General features: G+C 43.0%; 1 protein-coding gene across 2 annotated transcripts; it reads right to left on the reverse strand.

Annotated features, from left to right (window-relative positions):
- Positions 1–25444, reverse strand: LANCL3 (LanC like 3). 2 transcript variants are annotated; one of them, XM_033147188.1, is made up of 5 exons: positions 24836–25444; positions 6768–6891; positions 5516–5725; positions 4007–4214; positions 1–315 (listed from the first exon to the last, which is right to left on the reverse strand). In XM_033147188.1, exons 1-5 carry the CDS (start codon positions 25397–25399, stop codon positions 156–158), a joined length of 1266 nt encoding a protein of 421 aa, XP_033003079.1. In that variant the 5' UTR covers positions 25400–25444; the 3' UTR covers positions 1–155. The 2 variants fall into 2 exon arrangements, with proteins under 2 accessions (XP_033003079.1, XP_033003080.1); XM_033147189.1 differs by having other exon boundaries at positions 5528–5725; positions 24836–25442.
- Positions 25445–26084: the final 640 nt, after the last annotated feature.

Consider the following 26084-nt stretch of genomic DNA (forward strand, 5'->3'; position numbering starts at 1 on the left):
GTTTGTTAAACCTGTTCTCCCCACCCCGCACCCTGCAACGTTAAGGCTATCTCATTAGCGGCAATGCAGAAATGGACATATTCTAAAATCGCTTTCCTTGATAGTGAACTGAAACAGTGCCTTTGTCCTGTCCTGGCAGTGGAACATGTTCCATTTTACACAAAGACACTGAAGAGGGGGAATTCGGCTTGGTTAGGCTGTAGCAAGTCAACCAGGAAGCAAACTGTCCCTGAGAAACCTTCATACAGACTGTAAACACTTTCCAGTTCCCGGGATCCAGCCTTAAATTCTTCAGTAAACAAGAATTCAGCAAACCTAAGGGGAAGAAAAAACCAAGACAAAAAAGAGAGTTACTCTGTACAGTAACGTCAACAAGTTGCTATTTCAAGCCGGATTCAAAATTGTCCTGTTTGGAACCATATTTAATCAAATGTGTTCTTATGTGTTATGGACAGATTCATTCCCTGGCTGTGTGGTCTGCTGCATCCAGACCATTTTTTAACCACCCCAGACCTCACACATGGAGGGGACACTGGCACTGCTGCATTGTTGCAAACTGCTGCATATATTGCAGCAATATAACTGCTAGCACATTTACCAAGCTAACGAGATCTTGGTATGGTTTCAAATTGGATGGGGGACCACGTGTTGAGATTTGGAAGATGGACTAGGTGACCTTCTGGATCCTAACTTGAGCTCCATAGATTGGGGGGGGGGGAAGGGGAGAGAATCACAAAACTCCATTAAGTATAGTGGTGTCTTGGTTCCCACGGAAAAAACCCTCAAACTCTGATTGCAGTTTCTACCAAAACCTTTACTACTTATATCTCTATGATACAAAAGCAAAGTAACACACACATTCCCACCCACAATGAACCAGCAAGTGTGTGTTTCGTTTTTAGGGTTTGGTGTTTTTTTTTCCAATTATCATGAAATGCATCCAAGTCCAAGCCTTCAAAGGATGAATCTCTTTGGGATGAAAAGCTGTCCCAGCTTCCACAGCTGTGGTGCAGCCTTCAAAAGCATCCTTGTGTGTCCTTCCTGCCTTAATTTGATGCAGAAATTAAGAAGGTGCTCTTGGCTGATCATAGAGATAGCAATAAATAAGAGTGGAGGTTTTCTGATATGATTATTAATACGCATAGTTACTTCCCAAAGCCAAACTACAAAATACTACTTCAGAAACTTTAAGATATCAAGATGTAGATAACAATCCTTTTATATATACTGTATATGATACTGGAATATATATATATATATATATATATATATATATATATATATATATATATATATATATATATTTTCCAGTATCATTCCAATAGCCTCATTATAACAACATCAATTATATCCAGTTAATACAATTATTAATGCCAATTATTCAAGTGTCAAATGATATAATTTAATTAAACTGGACCCCTTGCATGCTAGTTAATGAGTTCATTCTTCTACATTTCTTCTGCGTTCCAAAATTTTGATAATTTCCATCACATTCCATTCAGATATAATAATATTTTATATAGCAACTTCAACCTTGTGATTTCTATTTGTGTTGGTATAACAAATAATTTGTAAATGTTCAAGTGAGGAACTTTAGCTGTAATCCTTATTCTGTCCTGTGTGTGTTTTCCCCATGATGTTTTCCCATCCATGCTATATATGGTGTTGCATTGTTCATTTGTGCAACTGTTGATGGTTCCCATCATGCCCCAGGAAAAGCTATCTCACAGTTTCCAAAAGTCACTACATCTCTTTGTCCCGTGATTTGGCTTCCAGTAAACAAGCAATCTTTGCCATTTTTCCAGCCTAGGAAGGGTCTGAATCCAGACTGCAGATAGTTAATCCGAAAACATCTACAGTGGTACCTCAGTGTAAGAACAGTCCAGTTTAAGAACAATTTGGTTTACAAACTCCGCAAAACCGGGAATAGTGCCTTGGTTTGAGAACTTTATCTTAGTCTAAGAACGGAATCCGAATGGTGGAAGGGCACTGGCGGCGGGAGGCCTCATTAGGGAAAGTGCGCCTTGGTTTAAGAACAGTTTTGGTTTACAAACAGACTTCTGGAACGGATTAAGTTCATAAACCGAGGTACCACTGTATTTCCATAGCTGGTAGGCGTTCTTCCTCCCTGTCGCTGATTTATGGCCAATTATTGTTATCTCGAATGCATTCCTTTGTGGATAATGGAGGTTAGGGAGGACTTTGCTCTATAGTTTCAAAGCATATCATTTCTCTCCCCCCCCCTTCCCTCTCAGTTCCTTTCTCTCACACAAGCAGTTCCAATTTTGTTAAATTCCATATTATATTCCAATTTCTTCCATCCTCACTTGTGCATATATTTTTTAATAAAACTTGCATTCTGGGGAGGATTGCCGGTATCTAAATGTAGAAAGAAGCTTTAAATAAGCACACTGTGACTGTGGGCTACCCTCCCTCCATCGTTGCTTTCACCGAATGAAATCCGCTCTCAGTCCAAACCTTTTACAACCCTGTAGCTGGGTTGTTTTCTCAGTTTTTTTATCTCATTGTCTCTGGCATGCGCCTGTAGTTTACTCCAATTAAAATCCAATTAGCAGGACAACCTGTGCTTCCAGGAACAGGATTTTTTTTGGGGGGGGGGGGTGTCACGGCAGCTGGAGTGCTCCATGCACCCAGTGCCTTTGTTTGCCCTCGCATTCCATGGGGAAGCAAATGCCAGACCGCCAGGCAAACTGGCAAACTGCGGGTGAGAGCCTGGTTTCTCTTCCATCCAAAGAGAAATGCAGATAATGAAATTTCCCCATCATTATCTGATTATCTCTACCTGTCTGTCTCCTGTGATATTGGGGAAGACTCCATTCCTGGCCCACGGGAAACAGGAAGCTGTTGATAACAATCCTTTGTTCTGTTTCTTCTGGCTTATCTGGTTCCCAGCCAGTTGGAGTCAGAGGGCTCCAAAAGCCTCATGGAGGAGCTATTGTGCTATTCTGAATGATACCCAGTAACTGGGTCTATCACTTTAGTTTTGCTTAAAGTGACAACTGACAGGAGTCAGCACCTTTGGCAAAAGAATGTTAATGTTGTTTAATGGCTGTGAATGTTTCATGAATAAGCAATTCACCTTCAGGGGAGGAGACAGAGAGAGCTGTGAATTGGCAGTTTTGAAGAGACCACTGAGACAGAAGCTGAGAGGGAGAATGAGCTGTGAGTTGGCCCAAGGTGAAGTACTTTGGGGTAGAGGGTCCCGTTTGAGGGATCTGGTGAAGTGGATCTACTGACTTGGAGGAGTGCCTGTTTGCTTCCATGTGTATGATCTGCTTTTATATTTTTGAATAACGAAAATATCACAGAAATGCCATCACTTTCTAGTGCTCTCTCCTTCAAAAGGAACTAAACAGTTGTTCCTCACTGCTTGGAGTATTAGTGCCAAGCTACATATGACATTACTGTATTGCATTTTATTTGCATGATTTTTTTTTATTTAAAAAATGGAAATAGCTGTTGTGCATGTATGTGTGTGTGTGTGTGGGGGGGGGGAGCAATATCACTACCATGTGCTGTGATCCCAATTAAAAACATGTTCTCCTGCCTCCCATGTTGCTGTTTGCTTTGGAAAGAAAAGCTCCTATTGATGCCAATGCAAAATAGCAGTGTCCAGGTTTTTTATTTTATTTTAAAAATAGTATTACAGCCGGGGGGGGAGTTATACTCTCTCCCCACCTCTGCTGCTAGGAGAACCCTACAGCAGCTATTTCCATGTTTTAAAAAATTCACAAGCCCATTAAATGGAAAAAATGTTTTTAATGGTACATCTAACTTGGTCCTTAGGGAGGCATAACAGTATTTTAGGTTTCTTCTCTTCACTGTTGGGAAATCAGTCTGAATACAACAGGGGCATTCTTACCTCCAAGAAGCTTAAACTTAAAGGAGCATTAAAAAGCAATATGATCTACAACAAAAGAGTGCGCCGAACAAGGATTACACCAATATTCAATGCTTTACAAAGAGGTTCTGTTAAAGAACAAACCGTTGTGCTCTGTAGATGTACTTAGAATTTCCAGTTAGCCTGTATAGGAGCAGGAACACGTAAGCACTGCCAGCCACTCCGTGACATATTCCAGGTCCTTTCTTCAGTAGCCCCTTCTGCCAAGTTAGTTCTCCACAGCGGATACAACTGTCTAGATATTGGGGCTTCTTAGAAACTAAGTATGCTTTTGCAAACATGTATGCAATGCCTAGGAAAATAGCAAACCAAAGAAATGTTGTAAGTACCGGTGAAGAAATGAATAATGAAGCAATTACAGTACTACATAAGATCATATGTATTCTCTCCTTCATATTTATAGGTGTGAAGTGCAGGTTAGTTGACTGGTAACAGGAATAATCACTGTTTTTCAGTTTTAAAAGCCCACCACTGCCCACTCAGATATCTTATTTTATGACTGAATGATATAATTCATAGTAGGATGGATGAACAGATAAGATGTATTCTGAAGGCACGTGAAGAGCCAAGCAGGTCTAGCCAGTTACTGCCTGGGAACCATGATTCCGCGAGAAAAGAAAAGCTGAATATAAATGTAAGAAAATAATTAAAATCAAATCAAATCCCCAGCTATCCTCATTAAAGTACTCTAACCTGCTTCCCTATTGCAGGTGTGGGGAACCTTCAGCCCTCCAAATGATGCTCAACTACAATGCCCATCATCCCTGGCCATTGGCCATGCTTGCTGCTGATGGGAGTTGCAGTTCAGCAACATCTACAGGGCCAAATGTTCTCCATACCTTCCCTATTGCCTACTGCAATTAAGGGGGGGAAACACCTGGCAAGATGCTTGTTTGAAATCTAAATAATGGGCAGGGAAAAGGTGAGATGATAAGGAGGGGCTGGTAGCATAGATGATAGCAAAGATCACTTGTGGGCTTTTAAAATAAATAAAAAAGGCTGGGGGGAGGGAACGAGACACTTTGCAGAAGGTGGGATTTAAAGAATGCTTACATTGCTGCCAATCCATTAGACATGCAGCAGTGCACAATTAAGCAGTGTATCAGGCTGGTGTCACATTCTGACCTGCATTACTATATACAGAGGGGATGTTGTGAAAGAATGAATAGAGCTGATCACAAAAGTGAATGACCCTGTTTGATTCTTCATGAGTAGATTTTAGTCCTGGAAGTACCATGATGCTCTTTGCATCAATTTCCACCGGAAAGAAGTCCCTCAAAGGATGCTCTGGATTCTGGTAATGCAAGTAAACTGTCATAGTCACATGAACAAGCTATGCTGCAATGAATTCAGATTTCTAATGGCTGCAGTAGCAAAGGAATCTCCATGTGTTTTGGGAGCTCCCTCCATTGCCTGATCTTCCTGTCACTTCAGTAATACAAAACATTTAAGTAAGAGCGTAACATTAAAACTGTGACAGCCTCACATCAAACGTTACGAATGGATGAAATCTGGCCTGTTTCTCAGCAAAACAGCGCTGGGTGAAACTGAGTTTTAATGACTAATTTCTGGCATCTACTTCACAGCATCTACATTGAGAAGAACCTGGAGCGCCATGACACCAGTGCACAAGCTCATTCTCCCGTTCAATCATCTCTCCTAGTTCTGGAGGCCAGTTGCAATTCTGCTCTTGATCCATAAGAAAGTCAACACTCTGCCATACTAGTTCCTGATCAGCAGGCGGAATATATTCATAGTAGGAAAGCAGCATCTGTAGGATGGATGAAAGGCCGTGAGCAGCTCCTGTGAATAACAGAAAATAAAGTAGGTAGCGGTGCACTGAATTTTTGCAGGGTTTTGCATCTTGGAGGAAACCTGCTGTTGGGGGGCTCAAGCTCCACTCAAAGGCAAGCCACCTCTTGCAAAAGAAAAGGTACACTTTGTGTCAGACACTGCACAGTGTGAACCCTCTCCCTCATTTGACAAATGATTTCAACAAGAGAATGGAAGGGACACAGATCAGCTCCTGGCAAAGGGGTTGACAACAGAGAGGAGGAGGGTCCTTCTGAGTATCGTGCAGCAACTAACCTTCAAAGTGGCTTTTGTTATTTTAAAAAAGAGCCCAACATTTTCACCCCTGTTCTCACAAGACTGCTGATATGGTGCCCTCTTTTTTTTAAGGGTTAAAAGCTTTGCCTAACAGAATTTACCCTGTTCTGGCTCACCACTAAGATTTCCGCTTGCATATACAGTATATCAATTTATATACAGCATTTCCTAGTATATAAGACAAAAATCCCCCAGTTGAATGTTTCTAGACCTGACTCTTTTCGAGCCTCATCCTCACCTACTGCTTGTGTAGACCACTTCATAGCCAGGTTTTGACTCCGCAGTATAAAATAATTCTTACCAATGATCCATCTGAACACTTGACAGAGAAAACAAAGGATGTGCATTTGGTCCATACAGTGCTTTTTATGGGGTGGGGGACGCAGGGGTAGGCATACCCCTAAACATTTTGTGAATTAAGTTTGGCCTCATTGAGGGGCAGTATTTCAATATGAGCAGGAAAATGAGAGTACCCCTAAACTTTTTTTTTTAAGAAAAAAGCACTGGGTCCATATATATATTTATATGTAGTCTGTATATTATATTTCTGGGGTGTACAGATCTAATGTCTCACAGTGGAATTCTATGCATGTCTCTTCTGAATCAAGCCCTATGTAGGTAAATGGGACTTACTCAGGCTTATTCTTAGATCCTGCACCATTAAAATGCACTAGAAATTTGCTAGAAAATCAGCAGGAATACACCTAGAAGCTTTAATTTTAAGCTCTCTACTCACCAAGGTATTCTGTTCCATAGTAAGAGTACATGAGTGGAACTGGTTTTCTCTTCCTCAGAGCATACTGTTTCCCAGACTCTAACATTGCTTGACAAATTGACTTGATTTGTGGTGGAGTCAACACCTAAAGGGAGAAAAAACCCATCAGACGTGGTAGGCGTGAAATGTAATTTCTAACACTTCATCCTGAGGTATCCTTTGAAAGGTGAAAGATCCCCCAAATCCCTAAAGAAGACTGATGAAACTAAGGCCTTCTAGATGTTGCTGAACTGCAGCTTCCATCAGTCCCACATGTGAGGGTGGCAGCCTGTCTTAGGGGGTGAAGGGAAGGCTGTACAACACGCAAAGAGAACTCTGCTCTCCAGCACCTTGCTGCTGCTCCTTACTTCCCAGTATACACTGCCTATGGGTGTTTCTTATCACTTAGAACATTGCTGGAAAAAATAGTAAACAAGATTGGTGGATTTTGCATGCTGCTAGAGATAGATCACTGCAAAAGGGGTGAATATGTTTTGTGGCAACAGGATGCATCATGGGAGTTTCATGTTTCATGTAGAAGGATGAAATGAAATACACAAAAGGTACATTTGACGGAGCCACCAGTTTCTTTGTTTGAAATGAGTTTTATACAATGATGGAGAACGTGCATACAAAATGAGTCAATAATCTCCTTTGCATATTCTTAATTAGACTCCTAACGATATGCACTTCAGTTAATTTAACTATTTCCTCAGTACCTACCGGTATTTAATCTATTTTTCTTCATTGGTAGGCTTCATATCATTTAGGAAGAATTTAGAGGGGGAATTTACAGCAGAGAAAATGTCTCTTGTGTGAGGGGAAGGCATTTTTGCTCAAGCAATTGCCTACCAATGATTTCTGCTGATTCCTCTCCTGCTGCAGCTGCCCGCAACCTCCCATTCCACAGCAATCCACAGGCTCTCCCCTGGGAGAAGCTTTTCAGGGCATGCAATAATGTGCAGCAGGAAAGCCTGTTGCATGGGTGGAGTCCCACTCATGCTTCATTGGTCCAAGCCTATAAAAAACAACCCTCACATGATTATATAAACAGCAATATAAAGCCACAAATGTTACAAAATACTTTATATAACATGGAAACTCAGGTGGAATCAACCTTTAGTGTCCTTCATCACAGCTGAATGGGCTGTCAAGCAATATCCCACGTCTGATGCTTTCCCCTAAATAGTTAGAACACTCATAACTTTGGGTTATTGCATTACATCATTATAGGGCAGGATACTGATTTATTTATAGTTATAGGTAGGTAGCCGTGTTGGTCTGCCATAGTCGAAACAAAATAAAAAATAAAAAAAATTCCTTCCAGTAGCACCTTAAAGACCAACTAAGTTTGTTCTTGGTATGAGCTTTCGTGTGCATGCACACTTCTTGTGACTTCTTTTTCAGTGTATCTGAAGAAGTGTGCATGCACATGAAAGCTCATACCAAGAACAAACTTAGTTGGTCTTTAAGGTGCTACTGGAAGGAATTTTTTTTATTTTTTATTTTGATTTATTTATGTTATATTAAAAGACAGTTACTGCTTTCATTCTCACTGTCACACTCCATCATGACCAAGAAATGTCACTCAAGGCATGGCTATACACATAAGAGTGGGCTTGATTCTCAAGTCTTATTGAAGTTCAATGGAGCATAAGAAACAGGCTGCATTCAGGAAGACGAAACCTGCTCCCTTCCACCAAAGTAATTGGAGCAACTACCTGAACAGTGATCCTACTTTCACTCCTTTACTTTTGCATATATGAAGTAAATATTCACCTAAAGAGTTCTGAAGAGTTTTGGAGAACTTGAAAGCTTGCCACAGTTTTGTAGTATTTGGGTTCACGGGCGTCGCGAGGGGGGGCGGTCCACCCCGGGTTCCGGGGGGGGGGGGTGACACTTGGGCCAGCCCCGCCCCGCCGGCGGGCCCCGAGCAAGACACGGAGCAAAGCTGCTCCGCCCCGCGCCCTGTCCGGGGTCCGCCCACCGGCACCGCTATGGGGCTGCCCCGCACGACAAGCGGCTTGTGGGGCTGCCCCGTCCATGCTCCTATGGATGGGGAAGCCCCAGGAGCCAGCACTCGCTCGGCAGGTTGCCGCTGGAGCAGCAGCGCCGGCGAGATGGACTGTACATGCCCGGATTTCCAAGCATGTGCAGTCTGTCCTGACGCATGCGTCATGACATCACAACGCATGCGTCAGGATGCCCCGCCCCCAGGGGGTGCCTCTGCTCAGCAACGCCATCCCGGGTGCCCAAGAGGCTTCCTACGCCTCTGTTTGGGTTGGTCCTAACAAAGGTAGTTCCCAACTCTGAATTTTGGAGTTTCATATATACTGCCATAAAAGAAAAAGAAAAAATAAAGAAGCGCGCACATACACACACACACAAAAGCCCACAAGTGCTTATAATCTGCAGGATGAAGAATTGACAACCTGAATTTATTAGTCAGCTATGTAGATTTGGTTTATTCCTTATGATACTTGTTCATAAGGACATCAACAAAAGGCATTCATTTTATAACTCACAACTGTGGAGAACGAACAGCAGAGGGAGCTTTTGCAGCAGCTGCAAAGAATGCTATGAAATAAAGAACACAGTTTGTATTCAACAGGCTAACTCATGGGTAAGCAAACTAAGGCCCGGGGGCCAGATGCGGCCCAATCGCCTTCTCAATCCGGCCCACGGACGGTCCGGGAATCAGCATGTTTTTACATGAGTAGAATGTGTGCTTTTATTTAAAATGCATCTCTGGGTTATTTGTGGGGCTTAGGAATTCGTTCAATATCTTTTTCAAAATATAGTCCGCCCCCCCCCACAAGGTCTGAGGGACAGTGGACTGGCCCCCTGCTGAAAAAGTTTGCTGACCCCTGGGCTAACTTAACTTCAGCATTCAGAGGATTTTGGACCAGTAGAACAGGCTTCTAAAGCTGTGCAATGCAGCACATCAAAAACTGAGTCTTGAATGCCATCATGTCAGTTTCCTTTTTCCTGATGGAGCCTATAGGAACAGTGATTTAATCCAAGTATTTCTCATGGAAGGTGATGCTTTGAATGTTTTTTGTTTCTGAATTTTGCCAGTGATCTCTAGGAGCAGGAATTTAACAAGTAGCTAGCTACTTTTCATGATTCAGGACTACTTTTTCCTTTTTCTTTAACACATTCATCCTCTGCATCAAAACACAAAAAATGATTCTCCAACTCTCATTCTTAAAGATCTATTCGAGAGTTTGGTGGGGAGATGCCAAAAAGGGAAAACACAAAATAGAACACTTTTACAAAATAAATAAATAAATAAGAAATGAGGCTGATATACTATTGCTATAACTATTTCACAGCCAATGCAGCTATAGAAATACCAGAGAGCCAGTGTGGTGTAGTGGTTAAGAGCGGTAGACTTGTAATCTGGGGAACCGGGTTCGTGTCTCCGCTCCTGAACATGCAGCTGCTGGGTAACCTTGGGCTAGTCACACTTCTTTGAAGTCTCTCAGCCCCACTCCCCTCAGAGTGTTTGTTGTGGGGGAGGAAGGGAAAGGAGAATGTAGCCGCTTTGAGACTCCTTCGGGTAGTGAAAAGCGGGATATCAAATCCAAACTCTTCTCTTCTTCTTCTTCTTCTTCTTCTTCTTCTTCTTCTTCTTCTTCTTCTTCTTCAGATATAAGAATTGGGTTACTGGACACTACTTACAACTTGGCCCCAACGTTTGGGGGCTGCCCCATTTCCAGTGCAAACTGTATTGCTGCATTTAATACAGTAAATGTGTTCGCACAGTCTTCCTACCAAACCATAAATATATAAATTAGGGAATGACAATCAAAAGCCTACACTCGTCACAAGTTAGGCAGCAATGGTTTCATTTTAATTTGCACCTGATGCCAACAAATCACAATATGTTAATCTAAAGACGATCATTCCTCACCCCTGATGATGATGATGATGAATATAAATTACAACGGCCATTACTCTAACCTAAGATCAAAAAATATATTGCACTACGCCATCATTACAATGTCATGCACGGAAAATCCCCCACATTTGTTGTATCTATGTGTAGCTTCATCATATGGAGAAGCAGTTTGTCCCAGAAACACACTACAGTGGTACTTTGGGTTAAGAACGTAATTCGTTCCGGAGGTCCGTTCTTAACCTGAAACTGTTCTTAACCTGAAGCACCACTTTAGCTAATGGGGCCTCCCGCTGCCGCTGCGCCACCATAGCATGATTTCTGTTCTTATCCTGAAGCAAAGTTCTTAACCTGAAGCGTTATTTCTGGGTTAGCGGAGTCTGTAACCTGAAGCGTCTGTAACCTGAGGTACCACTGTATCGCTAAAGCACTATAGTCACCCAAAATAATCTTTCTTATACTGTAGCAATGGTATTAAATGCTGACTTGCAGGACTGTGGGACAAATATCACCATATCCTGCTCTGTAAACTGTCACAACAACACACACAGAGAGAGATGGCGCACTGTTACAGAGTAGTGGCTGGAGATAGACGTTGAGTTTCTAAGAGTGTTGAGGTCTTGTTGCTCTTGATGTATGCACTCATTTCTGGTCTCTCCGCTGTTGTCTCTGTTCAAAATTATTTTGGAAGCCTGAAAAAAAATCTGTTTACCACTTTTATTTTGCTCAATTATTTGTAATTTATGCCGCATAAACAGCCCCTAAAATGGAAGCATCAACTCATACTACAGAAGAATGCTCATAGCTAAAAGAGAAAACACACAGCAGGCGATGATGGCTCTCTCATCCTTCTTTCACAACTCACTGTAAAGCAGAACAGAATTATGTGACCTCTAAAAGTGTATTTGAGTGGTGGAAGAGTCAGCTAATCAAAATGTATATCTAGAAGAGCTATGATTAAATAAAGCAAGCCACAAAAAATGCTCACTCAAAAAAAAGTTGTCTGTTTTTCTTTAGTGGCTCATTTTCATATACTCTCAGCAATCCTAATATTCCACTGGTGCTAACAAGCAAGCACAACAGAAGAGAACTCCACATTGGCAAAGAGCCACTTTGATTTTGCCTGCTGATTTGCAATTTGTGCTGCATTAACAACCCAATGAATGGAAACATTAGCTCAGGCTACAGAAGAATGCTGATCTGTAAAAGAGAGGAAGATCAAATGAAGGTTGTGAAGTCTCAAGACACTTTAACTTTACAGTATTCTATGCCCCCCCAAAGGGGACGCGGGTGGAGCTGTGGCCTAAACCACTGAGCCTTGGGCTCTCTGGTTCACCAGAAGTGGCTTAGTCATTCTGGCCACATGACCCGGAAGCTGTCTGCGAACAAACGCCGGCTCCCTCGGCCTATAGAGCGAGATAAGCACTGCAACCCCAGAGTCGACCACGACAAGACTTAACGGTCAGGGGTACCTTTACCTTTACCTTTTTATGCCCTCCCCCATAAAAGAGTGGTTATGATTTTGATCCAGTAGCCTCCATGCCAGATCCATTTTCATTTCTTATATAACTCTCTCTCTCTCTCTCTCTCTCTCTCTCTCTCTCTCTCACACACACACACACACACACACACACACACTAGAGACAACTAGAAAAGGACAACTAGAGAAACTCCTGTGGCATAAAGAGACAGCTGTTGCCATTGCCTGGAACCAAGCACATGAATCCAAGCACAATTGAAGTCACATTCTGAATGCAGACATCACATAAGGCTTGATATTGCTCTGTTCCGAGAAGAGAGAAAGAGAGAGAGAGAGAGAGAGAGAACATGCAAAAACGAATTGTGGAAGAACAACGGAAGTAAGAAGCACATTCCCCCCATTCAATCTGCAGTAGCAAAAGAGCAGGAAGGTAAATTCTCCTCATTAAACATTTAGCATTTGAGCCTTGGATACAGGCAAGGTTAAAGCTATGTTAGTCTTGCCTTCCTGTGCCTCCTTCTCAGCTGTCACTGCATATAAAATAAGCGTTCCTTGGGGGAGGAAAAGACTGTTTTGTCAGAAAATGTGATTCAGTCAGTATAAAAATATTCCCAGTAGGTAGAAAGAAAAAAAAAATTCTTCAAGACAAAGACAAGCAAGAGCACCAATAAAAACCAAAACAGTATGTCCTTAGTATGCAAGGTGGGTTTGCTAAGGCACTGTTTTTGAATGGGAGCAGCTTATTACATGGTTAAAGATTTTCTAATAATCAAATACTTAATGGTGATGCTTTCATCCCACCTGCATTCAAATGCTAAGCACTAAAATTGTTCTAGGAAGGGCCGATAGATTCTTTTCACACATTACAGTGTAAAGAAGACTCACTTTTCCCTCTATGTGAGTCTACTACATATTTTCTCTAACCTTTAAGGGGCATTTTGTGTCTGAAACATGAACACACAGGTGCCTCTTCAGCTGAGTCACAATTTCCCACGGTGTGTTCATGGTGTGTTTTCAGCCACAGGAATGCCCTTCAAATATTAGGTAAAAGCTGACGATAACAAGTGCAGCATCAAATCCACCACCATTTTGTGACTGGCTCCACCCTGTGCCACCATTTTGTGAGAACCCATGATGTAACACACAAAGTCACTCTCAGGCATTAGGAGATAAAAAAAAATGGCATTAGGAGATAAAAACCCCATAAACTCCTAATCCAAAAGTTATTGCTTGAAAATAATCAACAGGACTTAAGTTTCAACTACTGTATTTAGAGTCAGAGTGCAATTAGTTACAGTGGTACCTCGGGTTACATACACTTCAGGTTACATAAGCTTCAGGTTACATACTCCGCTAACCCAGAAATAATGCTTCAGGTTAAGAACTTTGCTTCAGGATAAGAACAGAAATCGTGCTCTGGTGGTGCAGCGGCAGCAGGAGGTCCCATTAGCTAAAGTGGTGCTTCAGGTTAAGAACAGTTTCAGGTTAAGAACGGACCTCTGGAACGAATTAAGTACTTAACCAGAGGTACCACTGTATTTTGAGAAGTAACTAGAGCAAGGGTAGTCAATGTAGTGACCTCCAGATGTTGTTGAGCTCTAATTCCCATCAGTTCCAGGCAGCATGGCCAATGGCAAGGGATGATGGCGGCTGCAATCCAACATCTGGAAGGCAACATGCTGGCTACCCATGAACTAGCAGTAGTGTGCACTGTTATCTGCTGTATATACAACTAACAAATCAATGGAAATAATCCTCAGCCAATGTAGCTACTTTATACTGAATCAGATCATCGGTCCATCTAGCTCAGCACTGTACTAGTAGTAGATCTCCAGGATTTCAGAAAAGAGACTCTCCCATCATCCCTACCTAGAGATACCAGTGATTGAACCTTGGACCTTCTGTATGCAAAGCACATGCACTGCCACTGAGTTACAGCCTTCTGGAAATGAGGTATGTGGAACATAATCACACAGGAAGGCAATTCTGCAGTAAGTGCCAGAAGCCCCACTCACCCCAATTTCATTTTGCAGAAGATGGCACATGAGTAACTCAAAAGAAGAAAACTCCAGTGACCAACTGGCTGGCTGTTTAGCTCCCTTCTTTAGTATGCGTGTCATTGTATCTGCAAAGGGGCGCTTACAAAAATAGTCTGCTGAATTTCAATTTGCAGGTCTGCTCCCCTGTGCCAGCACAACATATTGGAGCAGCGCAGGAAAACAGAATGTGAAAATAGATTGCAAATGAAAAGGAGGCACTCTGAGGAGACACCAGATGCCTGGTGATGCCTGGGAGGCTGGACAAACAAAGCCAGAAGAGAAGGGCCAGAAGGACAGATGCAGGCAGCATGTGGCAAAAAGAATGAGCATAGTAAGCAATATAGTAGACAAGATAAGAGCAGAACCAAAAGAAGAACCAGAAGGCGAATGCTGCTCCAGATTGGGTAGAAAGGCAGAAGAATGCAATCCTGGGCTTTTCAACTGAATAGCTGCCAAAATATTAAAGAGAAAAAACTTTAGGAAGTCCAGGCTTGAATAGAAAATCATGCAGGGAATAGAAAATCATGCAGGCACACCTTAAATGTCACTTCTTGAGTTTATGGGAAACTGTTATTATTATAATCTTACGGTCTTCTGGTTACAGGAGCCTTAAAAGGACAGAGTGAAACAATTCATATAATTATTTTATACCACAGAGCCATGGTCATTATTTGAAGTGCTACAGGACTGCAAGCAAGTAACATGGGAACCTTATTAGAAATTGTCTTGTCAATTGTCTTGTGTCATTTAATTATCACTGTCTGTTCTTTTGCTGCTGCCTGAGTGCTAGAAGAAATACCTGCTTCCTGGGTTGGGGCAACTGGCTAAAATGTTTTAAACGGTTCTAATTTTGGTTGCACCGTTTCATTTTTGTCGGGTTGGTGTTGGTTAAATGTTTAGTTGGGGTTGGCGGTTACTTCCATTTGGATATAACTGTAAACTATTTGTTGTTGTTGTTGTTTTGGTTTTTGTTGATTTATTGGTTTGTTTGTTGCTTGTATAGGTTATCTTGTTTTTTAATGTTTGATGGTTTCTTGTGTTTTATATGTTGCAAGCTGCCCAGAGTAGCTGGGGAAACCCAGCCAGATGGGCGGGATATAAATTAATAATAATAATAATAATAATAATAATAATAATTCATTTCCTTTCCATCTAGTCTTGCTCCTCTCCACCACCCATGTGTATATATAATCCTGCCAGTTTATGGTTGTACTTCATTCATCTGGGGAACTGTGCTTTGGCCCATGAAAGCTTATGCCACTTTTAACTTTCTGGAACTGCCAGAAGTCTCTTCCTTGTTGTTTTAGCTGCAACAGCTAAAAGAAAGGAAGAAGAATTGCTGGAAGGAATGTACGCCTCCTTCCGCAATTCTTGTAGCCAAGCTGGTGTCAAACATATTGCTTTCCTTTCCTTTGGACCACATCAGTGAGGCCAGGGTGGTGGTGGTGGGGGGTGTCTTGTCATCTGGGCAGCCCAGGAGCTAAATACACACTGAGGGCTTGCACCCTAACACAGCAGTTTGACTTCGCCCCTGGAGGCACACTCCATTGTCTCTTGATGCCAACAATAGTACTCTGTTGATAAGATTAGGATAAGCCATTCTTTCAGATAAAATTAGTATGTGTGAATTGAGAAATGGAAATTATTTCAATAAATTTGTTGCATGGCGTTCACAATTGGGGAGAGAGAGAGGCAGCAGTACAGACTTTTGTCCTATGTGGCAAAATTTGTAGATCTGGCACTGGCTGATCTTCAACAACTTCCTGGAAAATCTGAGTGGTAAATCTACTCTACCTTTTGTTCTGAGTGGTAAATCTACTCTACCCTTTTCTCAGGTGAAGAGCTATAGGGTAGGGGTGTCATGAGGATTTACTGCAGCTCTACTCCCAGGAAACTATAAAGGCCTCATCATGAGCTACTCTCCTATTTCCTCCTGGGGATATGTGGTTAGAGGGTTGTTCTGTGCAGAGGGAGATGTGGGTTCTCCTCTGGCTGCGCATTCCATTTTGTATATAAAATTACCTTTTCCAAGTTGTCCCCTTCTAAGACAGAGCTCAAACAAATGCAAGAGTCAAGCAATGTGGGACTCGTTGTTCAAAGCAGCAACATACTGGTGGATCATCAGCATGGCCAGAAATTAGAGATGGTTTTCTATATTATGAGTTATAACTTTGTATCTTCATTCTGGGGCCCTTTGTTGATGCTGTTTCATTGAAGCAGGGTGACTTTTAAGCTCAGCAGCGAAGTGAAATGGTTTCCCATTGCTTTCTGAATACTGCTGTTTTTAACGTCTAATTTGTTTCAGTTTACTGTTTTGCGTAGAGTGACCTATTTGGCTTACATAAACAGCAGAAGGATACTGTTGACAGGTGATGGCATAGATCACATTGGAGAATGTACAGCTGGGTGAACACTTCATAGTATGGCTGATGTTATGTAGTCAAATTTGTTGCCAGAATATATGTTGTAAGACTATACAGTACATGTTCGCGGGAATTAAAGCAGCTTGCCATATCGGGTGTGCAGGCTCCCAAATTTTTTGTATTCCTTAGCTCAGAATATTTTTGTATATGAAATTAGAATTATAATTCTTCGACAGTTTAGCATCCCTGAATTCACTAAGTTAATGTAAGATTATATTTTTCTCAGGCAGAATACAGCGTGGATAAGATTAACTGAATGTCAGCAAGCATTTGGATGACCAGAAACAATGAATGGAGTTTAATTATGGCTGAATTTTAAATATACCTCCAAGCTACTGAAGACATTTGCCTGATTTTTCTTTAAAAAAAAAAACTTTTCATCTTTCATAAGCACAGTAGATTTGCATTAAGTAATTGTAGCTCGTGGCTTGTATTCTCAAGGAGAATTATGCAGGCCTTCCCAGTCCCTAGTACACAAGAGTCAAGCACAAGCATGGGTGCACATCAGTATCCATGAATGCAGAATAAAAGCTATTCAGAATAATGGGGTAGAAGAAGCATGAGGGATTGAATGGATTCCTAATATTTCAGTCTTCTGTCTAATCAGGGTACAAAATGCTGGCCATTGGTTTCATTTTCTGCATGTACTAGTAGTGTACCTGTGTGTGTGTGTACAGTATGTAAGGTATATGTGTCCACACAACATTGGTGTGGGGCAGAAATAGGTTGGTCAAGGCATCCCTAGTCCTTGCAGGGCCTCAACTTGGCAACCGCGCAGGTGGATCAATCCTGCAATAGGTATTCAAGCTTCCAACCAGGTGGGTTGTACAGGTACATGTAATATTTAATTAATTTAAATGTTTGCCTTCTGTCTCAAAAGGCATAATATTTTAGCTTACAACAGTAATACTACCAAGCAGCACTACCTATACAAAATTTGAAGTGGCTTAGTTCTTTAGGGGGTATTATAATTTTAGAATCTGCATGCCACATTCACACATTCTCAAAAAAAATAATAATATTTTGTGCTCTTGACACTTTATGAGCTCTGGTACTTAATCTTCTATTCTGGAAAAAAAATTCCTGACAGCAGCACTACATCAGCACTTCTGTGATAAAGTGACATTTTATAATGGTGCTTCTGTAGCAGCCATATGGCTCAGAGGGAGTGCTAGGTTTGAGGTGCTCTCTGTATGCAGAATAGAATCAGCATGGAAATCTGTACTCGCCTCTTCATGCTGTTCTCTTGTGATGCAGAGCAAGACTGCTGAGGTTACCTCCTTCGAGGACTGTCAGTCTTTCATTCTGGGGCTGAAATGAACAAGTAGCAAAGTAGAACATTAGGGTGCTTTATGGAAAGGTGTCTGCAAATGGGTGTGCAGAGACTGGGCTTTGTGCCTTGCATGCCATTATGAAACTTTCAAATGTTAATACAGTATTTTAAACTCTGCAAAATCTCCCCCAGAGTTGCTAAAATTAGAGCATTTGCCTATGATCAGCTTTTGTCCTGGGATACCAGCCCTTCATTTTGACAACAAGCCATCCGTTAAGATTAGCTTTTGGAATTCCTTGTTCTTTCTCAGCTGGTCTCAGTGCAGGATCTAAGAGCGGGGAAGGGGGCATGTTCCTCAGGCAGCAGGTTTGGTGGGCGGCAAAATTACAATATTGCTAAAAATTGAAATTATCATTTTATTTACTAACTGCCCTACCTTAAATAGTGTCAAACAGAATTCAGTTTAAGTGAACCAAAATTCAGTTAACATTTCTTCTAGTTTTTAGGAAATGGGTTTTATCACATGCTGTAAAAAATATTTACAACATAGTTTTTAGGAAATGGGGAGTCTCATAACATTTATTTAACCAACTCTCATTATGAATTTTGATAGAATTAACATGCAGCCACAGGGTTGGCCATAATTACAATAACATGTAAAAGGCAACATGTCACATGTGCACCATCACCGAACTGGGCTCACAACATTGTTAAAATATAGAATTTGAAGAAGAAGAAGAAGAAGAAGAGTTTGGATTTGATATCCCGCTTTTCACTACCCGAAGGAGTCTCAAAGCGGCTAACATTCTCCTTTCCCTTCCTCCCCCACAACAAACACTGTGAGGTGAGTGAGGCTGAGAGACTTCAAAGAAGTGTGACTAGCCCAAGGTCACCCAGCAGCTGCATGTGGAGGAGCGGAGACGCGAACCCGGTTCCCCAGATTACGAGTCTACCGCTCTTAACCACTACACCACACTGGCTTATTTGCTCCCACAATAAGTCAGTGATGGCCACCAACATAGTCCCAAAGCAAAGGGTGATGAAGAAGGGGGGGCGATAAGTCTGGAAGCTCTGTCAACATTAGGAGCCTCACTCCCACTGAGAACCTCTACATTTGAGGATTAAGCCTAGAAAACCACAATGCTTTCATTATTCAAAAATAAACTGTGTCGATGGATAATCCCTTACTGATACTCTTCACTGCAAAATTAGTAGGGATACAAGGATATACAATGTATCCAAGAGATAGAGGCATGGGGAAAGAGATGCATACTTTTTTGGCTTTAGGTAATAGGCCCCTACAGACCCGTCAAGTGTCGCTATTTTCCAGGGACAGTCCCAGATTTATGACGGAGTCCTAGTTTCTCATTTGATCCCAGAATATCCCACTTTTCCTTAGGACGTCCCTATTTTCCTCAGAGGGAAGGTATGGAATGGGATGTCCCTATTTTTATCAGAGAAAAGTCGGAGGGTAGATCTATACAGACATGACCAAACCACGCATGATGCACTGGTGCCAACAGGAGCTTTCCTCCCATTGCGAATAGTAGGGTCAAAAGGCCTCTATTACAATATGGACTATAGGAGGGACAAAGGGTTAACACTCTCTTCCTCTTGCACCACCAGTGTCAATCCATCTTGGGGCTCCAATGCCAGCTATGCAATTAAGTGCGGGGTGGGGTGGGGGTGGGGAGGCGGCAGGGGAGAGCAGCTATGCAAATGTCACACCTAGTTTGACCCATTGTTAAAAAACAAAGGAGCATTTGCCTTTTACACATTATGGAGAACCTACTATGTACTTCCTGATACTGTAAGGAAGCTGTCCGGAGATGGGCAGCCAACACAGCATCCTTCAGGAGTTGATGGACTAAAGTTCCAATCAGCACTAGCTAACATGGCCAGTAGTCAGGAATGACAGGAACTGTAGCTCAACAACAAATGGAGGTCACCACATTGGCTAGCCATCCTGCAGAGAAATCTGAGCCAGATAATGTTTAGCATGTAGATACATGTCTTTATAGTGCTCAAAGCACTTAAGGCACATTCTTTCAGTAATCTTTACCCTCTAAGATAGGTAAGTGTTGTTGTTGTTCAGTTGTTCAGTCGTGTCCGACTCTTCGTGACCCCATAGACCAGAGCACGCCAGGCATCCCTATCCTCCACTGCCTCCCGCAGTTTGGCCAAACTCATACCAGTCGCTTCGAGAACACTGTCCAACCATCTCATCCTCTGTCGTCCCCTTCTCCTTGTGCCCTCCATCTTTCCCAACATCAGGGTCTTTTCCAGGGAGTCTTCTCTTCTCATGAGGTGGCCAAAGTACTGGAGCCTCAACTTCAGGATCTGCCCTTCCAGTGAGCACTCAGGGCTGATTTCTTTAAGGATGGATAAGTTTGATCTTTTTGCAGTCCATGGGACTCTCAAGAGTCTCCTCCAGCACCATAATTCAAAAGCATCAATTCTTCGGCAATCAGATAGGTAAGTAACACTATCCTAATACTACAGTTGGAGGGGAGGGGGGCTGAGGGAAAGAAACACAGCCTTATCTAAAGGTTACCTAGTGAGTTAATGGCTAATGTGAGTTTAAGCTCGGACTGCCCTAAACCAAGCTCCCCTCCTGAGCCACTGCACTGCTCATGCCCCCTGACTAGCTCAAGGACAAAATGGGCTTAATGATGTACACTGGGCTTAATGATGTACACTGCCAATAATAAACCACTGAGCTCCTGCTGCTTAAAATTTATGGATGCAAAATGCTGCAGTTATAAAATATATTGTGCTGTTAATGCTATAAGCAGTACAGTAACTTAAACCAGTCATAAATGTTAGAAAGTTATTTTTCATGCTGCCCTACCTAGACTGGAGGTTTTATGCTGTCAAAATTGAAGTAGTTCTGCTGGTGCAATTCCCTGGTGTGAATGCAATTATATTGGTATTAAAAAGTCTATTATGGCATATGGGATGTTTAATTTAGATGAATAAAATAGAAATTCTCATGTTCAGCCTTCTCACAATGTAAAATCAAATCCCCTGCAGACCACATTCTTAGGGCTGTGAGCCCTAAGTGGAAGTAAGTGCTCTTAACAATATGTGGGATTAACTGCAACTTCCACTTAAAATTGATGCAGTTATATGTCTGGAAAATGGGGAAAATCTTAGTAAGCAGCTCACACATCCTATTCTAAGGTCTGGCCACAGAACATCGTATCTTTTTTGGAGGGAAACATACGCAAACATTTCTTGCAATATTGTCAGTGAATAGTCTGGTTAATATGGTCATGCACACCAGATACCAAAGACAAAACCTAAACCTAATTATCTGTGTTAAATCTGCCTAAGTAATGATTTCCATGGTCTGCAACTTCCACTATTTATTTCTTCCTCTAAAACAACAAGTTAGGAGGGAGGAATTGATTAATCAGCACCCAACATGCAAGTGGCTGTGTTAATAAAAACTGTTAAAGCAAATGGCAATGATTTTATTATATACTATGCACACAATTATTTATTAGTCACTTTTTAAAGAATTAAACTCAAAGTGGTTTATGAAAACAATCTATATGAACTAGAAGAACACTTTTATTAGTTTTGCTAGACTGCAGCCTCCTGAAGTCATTCCTTTGTTTTGACAAAGGTTGATATAAACTGAATAAAGTGTCCAAAGAATTACCGTATTTTCCCATGTATAAGACTAGGGTTTTTTCCTTTTAAAATGTCAAAAATTAGGGGGCGTCTTATACATGGATGTATATTTCCCCATTTTCTTAAATCTGAGTCCTCAAAAAAAGGGGGCTTCTTATACATGGGGGCGTCTTATAGACGGAAAATACGGTATTTGATTTATTTATAACCAAGCCTCTTATAAAATAGAATCCAAGGAGAGGGAGCAGGGTATAGTAAATAGGAATACTGATGATGACTTGGAGACACACAATCTTAATCATTATCATGGAAACCAATAACCAACTTTCTGCAGAATCTGTAGTTAATTGTTGTGAAGTCACTCATCCCCAAACCACTTTCATCCAAAACCAAAATCTGAACCTAAACTGATCTACACTTATCTTTATAATATATAGTATAAGTGTACACTTACTTTAAACCAAGTGTTTATTCACTTTCTGTCAGTTTTTTTATGGTGGTGGGAGAGAACTTAAAAGCAAATTTAAACAAGAAAGATTTGTAGATGTTGTGTAAGTGAACTTTGTTGATTCTTATATAACTAATTGACTTTTACAAAAGTAGCTGAATTACTGATTGAGTGCTTCTCAAACTAGGAATATTTCATCCTGCACACACAAACATCAGGAAGCAAGACAAGATGGATTTCCAAACAAACATGTGTATTGCAACACAGTATCTTGTATCTTGTAATTTCAGCATGTGATATCAAGAGGGTGATTCTCCCATCACTTATACCACGACTACACTTGAATATGGATATCCCATACTTCAAGGGCTACCTCTAAATTTATAGCAATGTCCCTTATTTCAGAAAAGCACTGCTCAGCGAACAAAAAGCAGATGTCCTTAATTTCACACCCTGTTCTCTCCATGACCTGTCAGTTCTACTTATATATGAAATTTCCATCGTTGTAACACTAGGTTTCTACTAAAATTGGGCCCCTGAGATGAAGAAAAGTGAAAGTGATCAGTGAGTCACCATTTCTACATCCCAAAAAAGGGGGTTAGCCAAGTGTTCCCAGTATAATCAATCTCCCCTCAAGAATGGGGTGGAAGAATAGGCTACCTGGTACAGTTGAGAAACACATACTAGCCCAAGCCAACAGAACAGAGATGGGGGACCTGTGACTCCAAGTGTGGTTCAGCTTTCCTCAGCACCTGCCAGTATGTCCAACCATAAAGGATTATGTGAGTTGGAGACTTGGAGGGACACAGATTCCCCATCTCTGCAACAGAGGCTAAAGAGTTGCTGCCCCAGCCCAGATGGAAAAAGTCCTTGGGTGTAGCCAGGCTTTATGTTAGGGGGAGCAGGCTTTATGTTGGAGGGGGCAGAACCTCAGATAGTTAAGTATTTAACTGCCCCCCCCCCCGGTTATACCAATGAAAAAGTCCAGGGGCTGCTTAGGTGAGCTGGAAGAGAAGAAACCCCAAGCATTTTCCAAGAAGCGTTGAAAGACACTTCCCTGATAAATATCTCAAAACCAATTCACTGTGCAGCCTTTTCCTTTGTGTTTGAAGCACTCTTCACCCCTTGCCTCCAGACAAACCCTTCAGATAACAGATTTTAAGTCTTTAAATTGTGCCTCTTGGTTTTGCTGACTGAAGCCCTTGCCCCTCGCCCCATATTAGGTCAGAATATCCATCCACCTTTTTGTGGAACAAGGAAATAAAGGGTTGCAAATGCAAAAATACTTAAGAGATCACAATTCCTTCCCTGTCCCAGATGTTGTCACCTTGAGGAGGAAACAACTGCACCCTTGCATTCAAGATATTAGGGAGGGGAAGCAAGATTAAGACAACAAAATTAAGCCTGGAAGATACCAAATTATTTATTCTGGAGAACCTCTAGTAAGAAAGAAAAGTCTTTTCAAGCACTCATCATCATATAGAAATGGGTATGTAGAGTGGAGGAGTTGAATCATGCCCACCATTCCTGCCTCCAACTACTATGGGTTCTCTTGAACCTGTGCACAAAGCCTACATATGTTCAACCTGTACACATATAGACACTATCCACAAACCCTTTAAAGGATCCAGATGTGGAGATTCCAACTCCCATCAATCCTAGTCAGCATGACCAATGGTCAGGGATGAAGGGGGCTGTGGCACGGCAACATCTGAAGGGTCGCAGGTTCCCTATCCCTGCTTCACAGGCATGCTGCAGTACAGAAGAAATACGTGTGTGTGTGTGTGTGTGTGTGCATGGAGGGGAGGTGTAGTAGCAAGTTCTGCTACCAATCTACATGCCTATGAACATCAGAATGTCTATAAATCAATTGGAAGTGCATAGAGCTTGGAATAATAGAATCATAGAATTGTATAGATGGAAGGGACCACAAGGGTCATCTAGTCCAACTCCCTGCAATGCAGGAATCTCAACTAGATCATGCATGGCCATCCAACCTCTGCTTAAAAACCTCCATGGTAGGAGAGTCCACCACCTTCCAAGGGAGTCTGTTTCATTGTTGTACAGCTCTTACTGTCAGAAAGATCTTCCTGATGTTTGGTTGGAATTTCCTTTCTTGTGATTTGAATCCATTGCTGCTGATGTTCAGACAAACACACCTGTTTCAAGGTAACATCTGCCTTCTACAAGGCTAGAATCTCTTTAAAGGGCTACAAGTTTGGGTAAATATGTGAAAGTCAAGAACAGAGCATGATCTTGCACGCACCTTGCACACTTTCCATTTCTACAAGGCTAAATGCATGAACCAAGTTTCAGTGGTTTGTAAAGACAAAAAGATCAAATATCACATCCAGAACTGTGAAGGCAGGAGCAAAGAACACCCCAAAAGAGTGGGATGACAAGCCAATACCTTCTCTCTTGTGTCCAGGAAAGTCATTTTACCAAAGCTCAACAGAGAACCTTGGTGCACCTTATAAAGGCCAATTATTTTTAATGTTGGTATAAGTTTTCCTGGATGAGAGTTCAGTTCCTTAGATCTGATGAACTCTAGTCCATGAAGGCTTATGTGTTTATAATGTGCCACAAGACTCTTTGCAGGTTTTGCTGCACCAGACTCACATGCCTACTGCAGGGAAATGAAGGAAGGAAGAAGTACTAAGGCCAGGTTTCCCAAACTTGGGTCTCCAGCTGTTTTTGGACTACAATTCCCACCATCCCTAACCACTGGTCCTGCTAGCTAATGGATGATGGGGGTTGTAGTTCCAAAACCACAAGTTTGGGAACCCCTGTACAGTACTAAGGCAAGGCAAAGGGCGGGTGTGGCGCGTGGCAGGGACTCTAGGCTACCTCCAATCCCAGCTTCTGCTTCAGCACCAGGGCGGCGCACAGGTAGCCAGCGCGACCCACGAAGAGCTCGTCGGAGCCGCAGTCGAGGAAGGTGACCGGGGCGCACAGCTCGCACAGCTCGCGGAACTTGCCAAGCGGCCTGGCCCAGTCCGGCAGCCCGAGCGCCTGGTAGACGAGCGCGGCCACAGCGTAGACGCCGGCGCCGCCCAGGAGGAAGGCGGCACGGGTGTCGGCGTCGGCGTCGCCCCAGTCCTCCTCGTAGCGCACGCAGGCGTCCACCAGCTGCTTGGCGGCGCGCAGGTACGAGTCCCTGGCCGGCGCGAAGAGCGGGCACTGCGCGACGTGGTACAGCATGTAGGCCACGCCGGCCACGCCGCCGTACAGCCCGCCCTGGCAGCCGCCCAGGCCGCCCGCCGCCTCGGCGCCGCCCAGCGGAGGCACCTCCTTGAGGATGCGGTCCACGGTGGCCGTCACCAAGGGCGCCACCGCCTCCTTGCCCTGCCCGGCCAGCAGGCTGCCCTTGTAGTCATCGAAGCGGTTGGCGAAGCAGCGCTTGCTCTCCATGCCTGGCGCGGACCCAGCCAGGCTCCCGAGGCGCGCGGGTCGCTTGCGCTCTTGGCGCGCCCGCCCACCGGGGCTCCGAGGCGCCGCTCGCTCCGCAGCCGGACGCTGACTGGCTGGGATGCCGAGCGGAGCCCCCTGGAGGAGGTGTGTCCGACTCCCGAGCAGCCCGTTCCTATGCAGAGAGGCGGAGGAGGAACTATCAGGTCGTGGAGTTCTTCCCTCAGCGCAGAGCAAGGCGGCTTCTCTTCGCCAGGGCGCCTGGCATGTTCTGCCCCTGCCTGTGTCGCTTCCTCTCTCTCTCCAGTCCTGCCTGAAATGTCTGAGAGAGACAGCAGCCCGCCTCCTCCTCCTCCCGCTATTTCCTCTGTGGTGTGAAGAAGAGGCGGCCGCTCTCCCTCAGCGCCTGGCAGCAGCAGCAGCAGCCGCTGTCAAGAATGCGCCACCCATCGCCACGGCGCCCCTCCCACCGCGGTTCCTGCTCGCTGAAGTCTGTCATGTGCGCGCGCGGGTCAAGGCGGCGGCGGCGGCGGAAGAGAGAGCCATTGTTTCAAATATATGCAGCTCTTTTCAAAAGCTTACTGCATTCTTGTCTCTCTCTCCCACATGTCCGTCCATCAATAAGTGCAAATTTCATTATATAGATTTTTTTAATAGGGCTTCATGCAGTCAGCCAAAATACCGCTCG

This window comes from Lacerta agilis, chromosome 4 (assembly GCF_009819535.1).
Source record: "Lacerta agilis isolate rLacAgi1 chromosome 4, rLacAgi1.pri, whole genome shotgun sequence".
Lineage (NCBI taxonomy): Eukaryota > Metazoa > Chordata > Lepidosauria > Squamata > Lacertidae > Lacerta > Lacerta agilis.

What these genes read in the sequence shown, in the direction of transcription:
- LANCL3 (XM_033147188.1), bottom strand. Translation starts at nt 25,399, where the DNA reads ATGGAGAGCAAGCGCTGCTTCGCCAACCGCTTCGATGACTACAAGGGC. An exon ending in AGCAGAAGCTGGGATTGGAG is followed by an intron (nt 6,892 to 24,835) that starts GTAGCCTAGAGT and finishes TTCTCCCTTTAG; the next exon opens with GTGTTGACTCCACCACAAAT. An exon ending in TACATCTACAGAGCACAACG is followed by an intron (nt 316 to 4,006) that starts GTTTGTTCTTTA and finishes TCTTCCCCTTAG; the next exon opens with GTTTGCTGAATTCTTGTTTA.